General features: G+C 34.6%; 1 protein-coding gene across 3 annotated transcripts in view; it reads right to left on the reverse strand.

Annotated features, from left to right (window-relative positions):
• Positions 1-12,396, reverse strand: part of MKLN1 (muskelin 1) — a 337,548-nt gene that overhangs the window by 74,521 nt on the left and 250,631 nt on the right. For all 3 annotated transcript variants that reach the window (XM_037049181.1, XM_037049180.1, XM_037049179.1), the window contains 3 exons: positions 11,108-11,185; positions 9,248-9,313; positions 1,684-1,796 (listed from right to left, as the gene is read on the reverse strand). In XM_037049181.1, the coding sequence (XP_036905076.1) occupies positions 1,684-1,796; positions 9,248-9,313; positions 11,108-11,185 (257 nt within the window). The remainder of the gene's footprint in view (positions 1-1,683; positions 1,797-9,247; positions 9,314-11,107; positions 11,186-12,396) is intronic.

The raw sequence follows: 12,396 nt of genomic DNA on the forward strand, positions 1-12,396 counted from the left end.
TCAGAGTCTAGGTAGGAGAACGGGAATGCAAACCAACCATTATAGTAACCCCTGTATGGAATTGTAAGGTGTTAAATGAGCACACCAAAAAAAAAAGTTTCTAATTCTGCATGGAGAACTCAGAACACTTCACAGAGGAAGTGAGGTTTGAACCAAGTTTTAAAAAATAAATAGTCAAAAAAATAGTCATTTACTAGGTAAAAGCTGGATACATGGGAGGAGGACACTCTGTTAATTCCAAGCAAAGGAAAAAAAAATGGCCAAAGGACACAGGTGAAAAGTTGAATCATTCCAGCAACTGTAGTATGTATGGCCGGCACATAGTCTGGAGATGAAGCTAGAAAGGTCACCAGGGACAAAATCATGATGAGAAATCTGAAGTTTTTACTCTAAGCAAAAGGAAGTAAGGTAGATAAATTGCTTCATCATTCTGGTTACTGTTGTTATTCCGACTTCCCTTCCATAGTGCTCCTCATCATACAGTGCCTCTGGACTTGGTCACCTGAGTTCCTCTGGCCAATGGGACAAAAACAAATTTGGTGGCATGCTCATGCCCGCCTCAACCCCCCTGCAGCTCTGCCTCTGACACGAGAACGAGTCTCAGCGGGCCACCAGGAAGGTGAGGCGCTACGAAGAACAAAGCCAGGCAGTCCCAGCTGAAGCTGCACTGCACTAGCTGACAGCAAGCTGACTCCTGACACATCACCGAGCCAATCAAAACCCAAAGAATGACCCAGCCAATCTGTGAACTCCTGAGTAAAATAAATGCTTATTAGTATATGCCAGTAAAGTTTTTTAAAGTTCTGAATGAAATAAAATATAGACAACAGAAATGGAAGCTAAACATAGGCTTTGAGCAGATGCCACATGGCCAGATATATTTTTCTTAAAGACTGTGGTAATAAATGAAAAAAGATTTGGGGATCAGCAACAGGCAAAAATATTGAAGAAAGAAATCACAAAGTTGGAATTAATGCTAAAAAGACAGAGAGGAAAAGACACGTGAAATGAAATACTGGGTGCTAGAACTGCTGGAACTTAAGAGCTTGTTTAGTAACCCTGTAATCTGATACATCTTAGATAAAGAATACAATAAAAATTCTATAAAAATTTGTAAATATCTAAATTTTTGCTTTATACCAGTGTATAATTATACACTTATTTAATTCAAAGCCATAAATCCAAGCCATTTTATTCATATGGAAATGCTTTACAGATACATGAATCAATAGACAGACACAAATACATATGTACAATTTTAGTTAAAAACAAAATATGCATCATTTGTAAAATTATTTGGTCAAATACAGAGGGACCAAAATAGTAAGAAAATGAAGACATTCAAAGCACAATTTTCTAGAGGAACTCAAAATAAGATGAATGCCTGAAATAAAGAGTAGAGGTTAAAGGAACACCTGCCACCTCTACATTACAGTTGTGAAGTAGTAAAAGCTAAATGATATTTGAAACCCACTTTTATTTACCTCTGTAAGACAGATTTGTTCATGTACAACCATATATAGAAGCTGGAATGCGAAAGTACTTACGCCAGACTTGTTCACCACAAATTCTCCTGCTACCAATGCTGATGGATATTAGAAAAGAATATAAGTCACCCGGAAAAAGAAGCGTACACCCGTACCCCTACTGCAATACAGACAGATAAAAATTCTGAGAACTTGCCTCTTTCTCAGTGTCTCTAGAGATACATGTCCACTGGTTCTCCTTTACACTGTACGCCCAGAAGTCAGCAAGATCTTGTGTTCCATCCCAGCCACCAAACAGATAAACGGTCTCTACGAAAATTAAAAAAATATGTGTGAAAAGATAAAGACAAAATATAAGTCTAGGCACCCAGACCTATCCAGTTGCCTCTAAGATCATTTAAGAAGGTACACGTAAATAAACTTAAAACTATTAAACTGGTAACATTCCACAATATTTCTAGACTAGTACTTCCTAAACACAAGTATATGGAAAGGCTGCTGCAGAACCACTACTTCGAGAGATTTATAAAAATACAGCTACTGAGGAGGCATTCCCTAGACTCTGATTCTGTAGGCAAAAAGAGTCTGTCTGTATTTTTAAAGTGTCCAGGGTGAATCTAATGTGCAGCCAGTTTAGGAGTTTCTGTTCAGCCACAAAAAATTTACATCTACTATATTAATAATGCAGCTTCAGGCTATAAAAAGAAAAAAAGAGAAATCCCAGAGAAATATATAGTGTAAAATACAAAGATCACTGTAACAGGGTGGAGTTCTTGTGCTAACTCAATAACAGGTCACCTAACCTCACTGCTTCTTAGTTTATAAAATTCTCAGTGCTATGGTGAAGTTCTATAGATATCAGCTACATGAAAACATCCTGAAAGCTGTCAAGTATGAACAAGCATTTATACCTTTAAAAAAACAGGTGGCAGCACAGAGCTCGTGCTTAACTCTTAAGGAGTAGTTACATTTATATAGCCCTAAAATTACATCCAGCCCTGTGAAGGCAACTGTGAGGCTGATGTGGCCCCTGATGAAAATGACTTTGACACCCCTGCTTTAAAATGTACGGAAATAAATATTTGTAGTTATTAAGTACTACAGTTGTCATAAAAACCAGTATTACTGTACCTGATTCCATGTTTAACTCGGTACCTAGAATACTTTTGGTTCAGTACAAATGTGAAATAATAGCAATTGAACTATTAAAATTTGTCATATCTCAGAACTACAAAACAACCTTTCATTAGTTAGTTAAATAACATTCTGTTTTCCAAATGATACACAGTAATATATAGAATTTTACAGGAAAAATATGAAGATTTTTCATCTGGCTTAAAAATTATTTGCCAAGGCCTCACTACAAAGGCAGTTAACCCTGTTCAGTTCTGAAGCCTGGAGAGGGAGGGGGTGTAACACTAAAACAGCAATAGCAATTGACCTTTTGTTTTGTAGTGTTTCTGGGCACCCTCTGGATAAGGTTACCCTGGTTCATTAACTTTAATAACCCTTCCTCTTGGGCTCTGGGTTCTCAATGTTCTTTTTGAAAAGCAAGTCTCTTTGTACGCATAAATTCTCACAGCAAAGAAAACCCACATTTCCACAACAGCCTCATTGATAGCTGAGCAAAATAAAATCTGGCACAAAACAAGCATCCCGATGGAATGAATCCAAGATGTCATTCTTGTCTATGAATACTTTTTTTGGTCCCAGTTAAAGTTTAATAGTAAAATTGAATAATCAGTCAGAAAGAGGACCCTTTGGCATACCTGAATGAAGTATATAACACAATTTTAATTAAATCTACAAATTATTTAAGTCCCTCAGATATAAAATATTATCTAGAAACAAATACCAGCAGAAGTATTATTTAATGAATAAGTAACACAAAAGACTTTTAAAGAATATAGAAATAACCAGACAGAACTGTAGTGAGAAGAAAAAAAGGAAAACATTATCGCAACACAGTAGTAGTTTGGTTTTACTGAATGTCCATTCTCATGCTTAAAGGTTGTGTAACTATCCATGTACATCCCTGGGGCAGTATAATCCTCCTCAAGCAGCAGCCCTCTCTTTTTTTCTTAAAGGAGAACAGGCTACAGACGTCATCCATTTCTCCCAGCATTCAGAGGTATGGTCAGTATGTTTTGAGTACTAATCTGAATTGGCAAGCACTTTGGGGTGGGGGTGGAAGGGGGAGGGACAACGACACACAGTCCCTATCCTCAAGGAGCTTACAGTCAAGTTGAGAGCATATAACAAGTACATAAATCACCACGATCGCAGGCTAGCTAAGTGCCATAAAAAAGGTAAAAAGCACCATGAGGCTTCAAAAGAAGGAAGAGAGTACATCTGGTTAAGGGGACTCAGGAAAGGAAGGCTTCAAGGTAACAGTGGTATTTGCATCACAAGGTGGCTTTGTTGACAGGATGGAGAACAAGGAAGAGGGGATTTCAACAGAGTAAAAAATAAAGGTAGGAGACAGAAAAACACAAAGTGTTTTCAAAGACAGGCACTCTAAAGCCAGAGGGAGCTCAGAATTGCAGTTCTGCCGCCACAGCTGTGCAATCACCACAAGTTCCTTAAACACTGTTTTCCTCATCTCTAAAATGAGTTCTTAACCTCATAAAGCCACTGTGAGAATTAACTAATGCGTGCAAAGTGGTAAAAACTATGTAATTAATAAATGCACTGTTCAATTTAAAAAAGAAGAACACAAAAAGTAGTAGGTGAAGGTTAGATTGAAAAGACAGGCAGTGGCCAGAACACAGAAGGGGTTACATGACAATACTAGAGGCTAAGAATTTGAGGAGCCAGAGCCACAGACGTTGGAATGTGGAGTAGCTGCAGAAGACCCTAGGCAGAGACGTAGCAGGTCAGATCTCTACCTGCAGCACGTGAAACTAACTGAATAGGAGGAGCCAATGAAAGAAAGGAATTGAAGTAAATTGACCAATAAAGCCTATTGTTAAACCAATTGTTCAAAATGCTACGTCAATTTTATTCTAAGAGATTATAATAAATCAATCATAAACCAATAAATAAATCTCTCATTACTCAGGCCACAAAAACTAAAATTCGATCATATTCTTCGGTATGGGTCTTTTTGGTACCAGTATTGAATAAACTCTACAGCTACTGAGCACCAGTAGTACTAATCTACGTATCTTATGTCCACTAAAAATAAGGTAGAAACGTTAAAACATCCATTTCTTTAACACTATTTTTCACAAAGAGGCAGACTTTTTACTTTAAGAGCCCAAATGCCATATCTAACTCTTATTTTTTAGGGGTAAATTAGACTGTGCTGATTGCATTATTCTCCACAAGATGGCACACTGTTTTTGTAACTAAATGATTTTCCCACTTTGAAACAGTGGAGAATGCATATACTACATAAGCACTGACAAGGGTGGGCCCAACCTTAGATAAAATTCATATGTCAGACAGAAGAGGTAGGAGAATGGTTAACAGGCTAGTGAAGGAGTCTCACTTAATTATTAGTTTAATACAGATGCTGAGAAAAAAACAAGTAAAATGGAAAAAAGTCTTAAGAAATATAAATTTATATTCAAGATAAAAACAAGCTTAATCCATCTAAAAATGTAGTTAGAAAGACCTTAAATGGGTATGACAGTATTTTGGGGGGGGGGGGTATGAGAGTTTTTGAAGAGAGGAATAGATTGTAAGGGGAATGATGTTTTATATGCTTTACAATTTCCTTGAACTCTCATGACCCAGCAGATTATCAACTGAATTCGTCCACCTCCCTTCTAAAATAAAACTCTATTCTTACATAAAGCTAAGATTAAAAAAACTATCTAGCCCTGGCTTGTGTAGCTCAGTGGATTGAGCGCGGGCCTGTGAACCACACGACCGCGGTTTGATTCCCAGTCAGGGCACATGCCTGGGTTGCAGGACAGTCCCAGTAGGGGACTCACCAGAGGCAACCATACAATGATACTTCTCTCCCTCTCTCTTTCCCTTCCCCTCTAAAGATAAAGAAATAAAATCTTAAAAAAAAAAAACTATCTAGACACTGATCTTTTCAGTAAATTCAACATGTAGTTACTTTTTCTGCTAAAAGGCTGTCTTTTCTGCCTATGACAATATACTTTGTATTCTTAATTAAGGCTATGTTTCAGAATTCCTTTTCGATAACCGTATTAAAGAAAAAGATTTATGCTATGTGTAGATGGAGCAATATAGCCATATGAATATATTTGTAAATAACAACCAAAACCCATGTTTACCTACTTCCTTCAAAGGTTTCTTTAAGGAATATAAGGAAAACCAATAATGCGGCATCATGTGTAAAAATAAAACAATACTTGCATAGAATTGGTAGAAAATAGTCAAAGGTACAGATTTCCATGAAGTGCTCTTCTGAGTGACAAGCACCATCCCCTCAAATTCTTTTGTAGATGCCGAATATTACTGGTTTTTTGCCTGTGTCCTACTACCTATTCTGATTGAGAGGGGAAAGGGCTAGTAATTCAGTGACAGTTACATAGCAAAGAGCTGCCCGGTAGAATGAACATTTAAATTTTCATCTGAAGAGACTGGTACAATGAAACAAAATGGTTGTGCCTTTTCTCTCTTTCTATTCGCCTTATTTTCCTCATCAATGAAAGTCAATTCAGAGTTGAAGAATTTAAGTAGAGAGGTGCCACGTACAGATATTATAATTAATCATACCAACATATTACATTCCTTCTCTGTCATGGTATGGAACGACAGAATTCACTTAGGATGGAAGAAAGGTCTGAAAATTAAAAAGTAAAATTTATAGCATCATGTACTTTCTAAAATTATTCTTAGAGCTGTAGCAAACGGAAAAAACTGTAGACTAAAAAAAAAGAAAATTTAGGTACTATAAAGTTTTTAATATTTAAGAAAACAAGCCACATGAAACACTATGAAGCAATAACTGCTCTGAAATACAAACCACTTTAAAAGGAACATGTAATGAACTTCATAAAGTTTTACTCTAGTAAAGGTGTCCTTAACTTTTTGAGTGAACAGTGCCTTTGAGGATCTGAATTCATGGATTCTCTTCCCAGAAAAATATACAAACAAAATTTTGTACATAAATTGAACAGATTAAGAGCCCTCCCTCTGGAAACCTTCAAGATGCATATGTATACTTTAACAATGGGGCTTGTCTAACCTCTACTTAGGCCCCAACTTTATAAAGATAAAACTTCCAGGTTCTTCAAGCTCTACTTGGGGAAAAATCATTGTTTATTACTAAACCTACCTACTGCTTTATCAACAAAATTCTATTTTTTAAAAAAAGATTTTATTTATTTATTTTTAGAGAGGGGAAAGGTGGGAGAGAGAGGGAGAGAAACATCAATGCGTGGTTGCCTCTCACAACACGCCCTACTGGGGGGATCTGGCTGGCATCCCAGGCTTATACCCAGACTGGGAATCAGAGAGGTGATTTGGTTTGCAGGCCAGCATTCAATCCACTGAACCACACTACCCAGGGCTATCAACATAATTGTTAGACGGGGTTTTAACTTTTTTTTAAAATTCTAAAAATCTTACAAGTATACTTACAGCTTCCCTTCCTTTCTAAAATCAAGACAATATATATAAAAGATGAAATAAATATATCAAAATAAATACTGAGTAAGTTCTTGTTTTTTCCCACCACACATTTTTCAAATGGTTGTTTTAAATGGTTTTTCAAATTGTAAAATTATTTAAAAGTATTTCCACTGGGAGCTCTGGCTGGTGTGGCTCAGTGGAATAAGCACGGGCCTGTGACGCAAGGGGTTGCTGGTTTGATTCCCAGTCAGGGCACATGCCTGGGTTGCGGGCCGGGTCCCCAATGGGGGACACGTGAGAGGCAACCACACATCGATGTTTCTCTCCCACTCTTTCTCCTTCCCTGCTCCTCTCTCTAAAAAATAAATAGATAAATAAATAAATAGATAGATAGATAAATAAATAAATAATTTCTAAAAATATCCATTGTGAGATTCTGTCAAAAACAAAAGAACTAATCAGTATATACTGTATATTTTTACATATAAAATATATAAATGATACATACTTTATATATAAAATATATTATTTCCTTTAACTCTCACTACAACTTAATTTATTACTCTCATTTTTATCATTATTATGAAAACTCATTCAAGGTCAAATAAAAAGACAGTAGTAAAGTCCAGAGGACGCACATCCCAGTGCATCTGTCACACACGTGAAGGCACACACACACACTCTGTTCCCACACACTCAACCCCAGTGGTCACACCAAGGTTCTTTCAAAGATTTAGAAAAACCATAATCTCTTTGAAGATAATTAAGTCAACCTGTTTAAAAGCGCACTGGTACATCCATGATGAAATAAATACCTCAAGTATTTAAAAGTGCCTTGGTAAATTCTGTCTGTGTTCTTCTGTCTGCTTAGTTTGTTTTTTAGATTCAATTGTTGATAGATTTGTATTTTATGGCATTTTACTGTTCATCTTTTTCTTAAATAAGTCCTTTTAACATTTCATATGATAATGGTTTGGTGATGATGAACTCTTTTTTTCCCCTCTTTTTGGGGAAGCTCTTTATCTGCCCTTCAATTCTAAATGATAGCTATGATGGGTAAAGCAGTCTTGGCTGTAGGTCCCTGCTTTCCATGACTTTGCATTTTTCTTGCCAATCCCTTCTTGCCTGTAAAGTTTCTTTTGAGAAATCAGCTGACAGTCTTATGGAAACTTTCCTGTAGGCAACTGCTTTTCTCCTGCTGTGTTTAAGATTCTCTATTTTTAACCTTCAGCATTTTAATTATGATGTATCTTGGAGAGGGAACAGTTAATTTTAAATAAAATATTATAATTTCTTGTTATTTACAAAATGTTTGTGAAAATATATTCAGTCTAGATTATCTACATTAAAATAATTTTCACTCTTAATTATTTTACGATCTACAAAAAAGCTTATTTATTCCTGAAACACTATGAGTGAGCATAACACAACAGAAATAAGTTACACTGGAAGATGTAAAATATTACTTGGATGAATATTGGCATTCTATGTAGTATAGTTGTCTAAAATCAGATAACAAACTAAAATCATAGTAAATTCTTGGTATTACTTGCTTTTCAAGATGGTAATTTAAAAACTATTATAATTTTAGCATTAACCTCTAAATATAATGGTATTTAAGCTGTCCTAGCCTGTAAAAATCTAAGAAAAATTTTCAATACCGAATTATAAAATAAAATTTAAAAGGCAGCAAAATAGAATAACTAAAATAAATTCTTTATAGGCTTGTGAACAGTGTTTGGCAATTAATAGATCCACCAACACTTAAGCTACCTAATTTGGTATTCTCCCCCTCTAAAAATATACCATAAGCCTATTTTATTGCTATAATTCCCATAGTATGGCATTAAAATATAAATGCACTGAAAATCTAGAAATATATCAGTTTACAATGAAAACCACAAATAAAATTACACACACACACACACACACACACACACACACACACACACACACACAGCTATAAAGGGCTACGCATTACATTCCCTTTAGGTTATCTGATTCCTTTGTGCAGTAGCCTCTCCTCTTACAAGTTGCTGCCTAGTTTACATTATACCCATGGCTAGTGCCTATCTTCTCTGCCACTAGGTTATGGCCAATAACATTTAACCTTTATAATAAATGGAAAGTATATTCATGTTCACCTGATATTCAAAAATGTGTAATTTTTTAAAAATTTGTTTTCCATTGCAAGTATCCCTCACCTGTTTGAACATCAATAACCATCTGATGGCCTCCTCTCATTCCTGGTCGGTTATCTTCTCCATCACCTGAAATAGAAACAGTATTTTCTTATAAAGGAACAATATAGAACCACCAGAAAACCAGAGTAAATTATAGTCTGTAATGACTAATAAAAATAAAAGGTACTTATTCTTTCAATATTAATAGTAAAATGACTAAAAAAATAATGTAACAGTTGTGTTTATAATAATTATCTTGCTCTTTTTACCAATTGTTTTCAGGCTATTAATGTAATTGGAAGCGATTTTCAATGTATTTATGACCAATGCCATAAACCAGCAGACACAGAATATTCCACAAAAACCTAAGACAAGATAACTCTAAACTACTGAAGTAAGAAAGTGAAGGTGGAAAACAATTACAGAATTAAATATCAGGTATATAATCCAGGCAAAGCTTATAAGTAGAATGGGATTTTAAAATTCATAAAACCAGCTACCTAAAGCTAAGATGCTATCAAGTTTTATACTAATGATTTTCTTACTGTGTTAACTTTGTGTCAATATTTCAGAAAACAGTTCGCGTCCAATAGATCACTATTTTATATGAGTACTGACTGAGAACATGTAAGATTTGCCTTCCTTTGATTGATATTTCCATCAGTGAAACTTTTAAACATCTGCAGGAGAGAACTATTGTTAAACTTATAACTAATACTCTTACTTTATAGCAAACCTTAACATAAATGAAGATATAACTTCATATCAATAATTCAATAGGTTATAGGATTCTAATGTCTTATCTGATACAAACCAGAAAACCAAAGGGTTTTTTTATAACTCTCACATTAACTGAAATATATTACTTTGGCTAATAATTTTCTTTGTAAAGTATACAATGTATATTTCCTCCTATGTAAAATTAGGAAATACCCAACCTTTTACTAATTTCTCAGGGGTACTATGAAAAAGACTAAAATGTTAGTTCTTATACATAAAGAATGAGATCAAAATTGAAGCTTTTCATTACTAGTATATTCAAAAGCAATCATTCAAAAGTTCTCTGCAAATTCTTTCTCCTTTCTAATAGTTAGATTTTGATTCTGCAGCTCATTATCACTGAAGTTTTTTCCTTTCCTTTCTTCTCAGTAAGTATTGGCACTTGCAAAAACATATAAGAAAAATGAATTTATTGTTCGTATGTTTGTATTTTATATATTTTATCCATTAGTTTTCAAATACACAGTTGCAGTCTGTTTGCTATAATATTTATTTCTTTAAAGAAAATTACCTCAGATATGACTGATATAATAGGAGAATGCTATCCATATAACAGAAGCAAATGCACTCAAAGAAAGCAGCATGAGCCCTAGAGTTTAAGACTCCAAGCTCATTGTAATGTTCCATATAAGTGCCTGCAAAGATTTAACTACACTAATATTATTTATTTTTATTAGAATTACTACTCTTTTTTTTATTAGTACCTGGTTATAAAATTCCAAAGATCTAGAACAGTATGCCCATTTACACTATTCTCATGAGCTCTATTAGCTCTAGTGGACAATTCTAAGGAACTTAAGGTTTTTCAGGAACATGTCTGGCATTATAAGACAATGATTTATAATTTTACAGAGTCTCTATCAAAGTAGCTCATGATGGCATTCTATGTAAAACTGTCCAATCTTCTGGTATGGCAATAAAATAAAGAAGTTTAAAAAAATTTAATGTCATAAATTAAACTTGCCATCTAGTTAAGGCACCTACATCTTGTTTTAAACACCTGCTTTTCATTAATAGAGCACGTGAAACTTGAGCTACTGTAGGAAAAGTGAAAATGAGATATTAGAGCAAAACACCCACAACCTAGAAGTTAGGGCTTACCTTTGGTGCTTTTGGGAATGATTTGACTCCATCGTGGCTTATATTCCTGTTGACTGATATACTGATTGAACAAGCCATCTGCAAATATCAAAGAATGTGAGAGAATTACACTTTAACCAGATTACATTTTTTATTATAGCAAAAAAGACAAAAATGTAAAAGCCTACGTTAAGGGAAATTACTAATATGTCATTAATACAATAGTACATTTTCATAAAATATGTCACTTCAGTTTTCATGCTACCTCAAATATAAAAAATAAAATATTAGTTAACACAAGCATATAAAATTGTCTTAATGGCAGCTGATATTAAACTTACTGTGCTTTCCCTATTTTTGTTACTAGTATAATTTGAAAAAAACCTGGAATTATCTTCTGGAGGGTGGGCCCCTTGCAGTAGAGGCTTCCCTTGTTCGGTGAGTATTCTAGGAACCCATCTGTATCAGTGGACCAACTGGCATTGTTGTGGGAGGCTGCATTCCATTTCAGTGAATTTTTTTAACTTTTTCAACATATTTGCACATTTTATGGTGATTTACAAGTGCACCTGCTCACACCATGCTGAGTGTTCAGCAGTTTTTGACCAAAAAAGACATGATCCTGGTGCCCCACCCTCCCTATGCACCCAAAGTTGCTTGCCCAAAGCAACTTTTTTTTTTGTTTCCCAGGTTGAAAACAGTCCTCAAAGAGAAACATTTTGCCAATGTGGAAGAGGTGAAACAAAAATCAGCAGAAGCACTAAAAGGTATCAAAATCAACTAGTTCAAAAACAGTTTTGAACAGTGGAGAAAATATCTCAATAGGTATACTGCATCAAATGGAGAGTACTCTAAAGGTTACTAAAGTTTAAACATGTAAGAATAAATACACAATTTTTAATAAATGAATACCAGTTTTGGGGGGGTCCCCCTTGTATAAGAAGACTAAAGAACAAAATGGGAGCTTCAACAACTTTGGTTTAGGTCCTTATATCTTCAGGAAAAATCGAAACTAATCTTTTAAAGTGAAAATGCCATTTTCATAGTTTTCTTTGAATATAAAACTACATAGAGATAAAAGTACCAGTTATAGAAATTAACATATTTATTGCATACTTACTAAATGTCAGAATCCATGCTATCTTAATTATTTGGTTTAATTCTACAAACAACCCTATGAACTAGGTATTAGCACCTATATTTTAGATGGGGAGATGTGTAGAGAAATTAAGAAACTTGACCAAAAGCACATATTTCTTAACCCAAATCACACATCAATAAATTCTTAATCTACTTCTTAAGAATTTGTT

The sequence above is a fragment of the Sturnira hondurensis genome, unplaced genomic scaffold (genome assembly GCF_014824575.4).
Source record: "Sturnira hondurensis isolate 20B ecotype Veracruz unplaced genomic scaffold, ASM1482457v3 Scaffold0006437, whole genome shotgun sequence".
Taxonomy (NCBI): Eukaryota; Metazoa; Chordata; class Mammalia; order Chiroptera; family Phyllostomidae; genus Sturnira; species Sturnira hondurensis.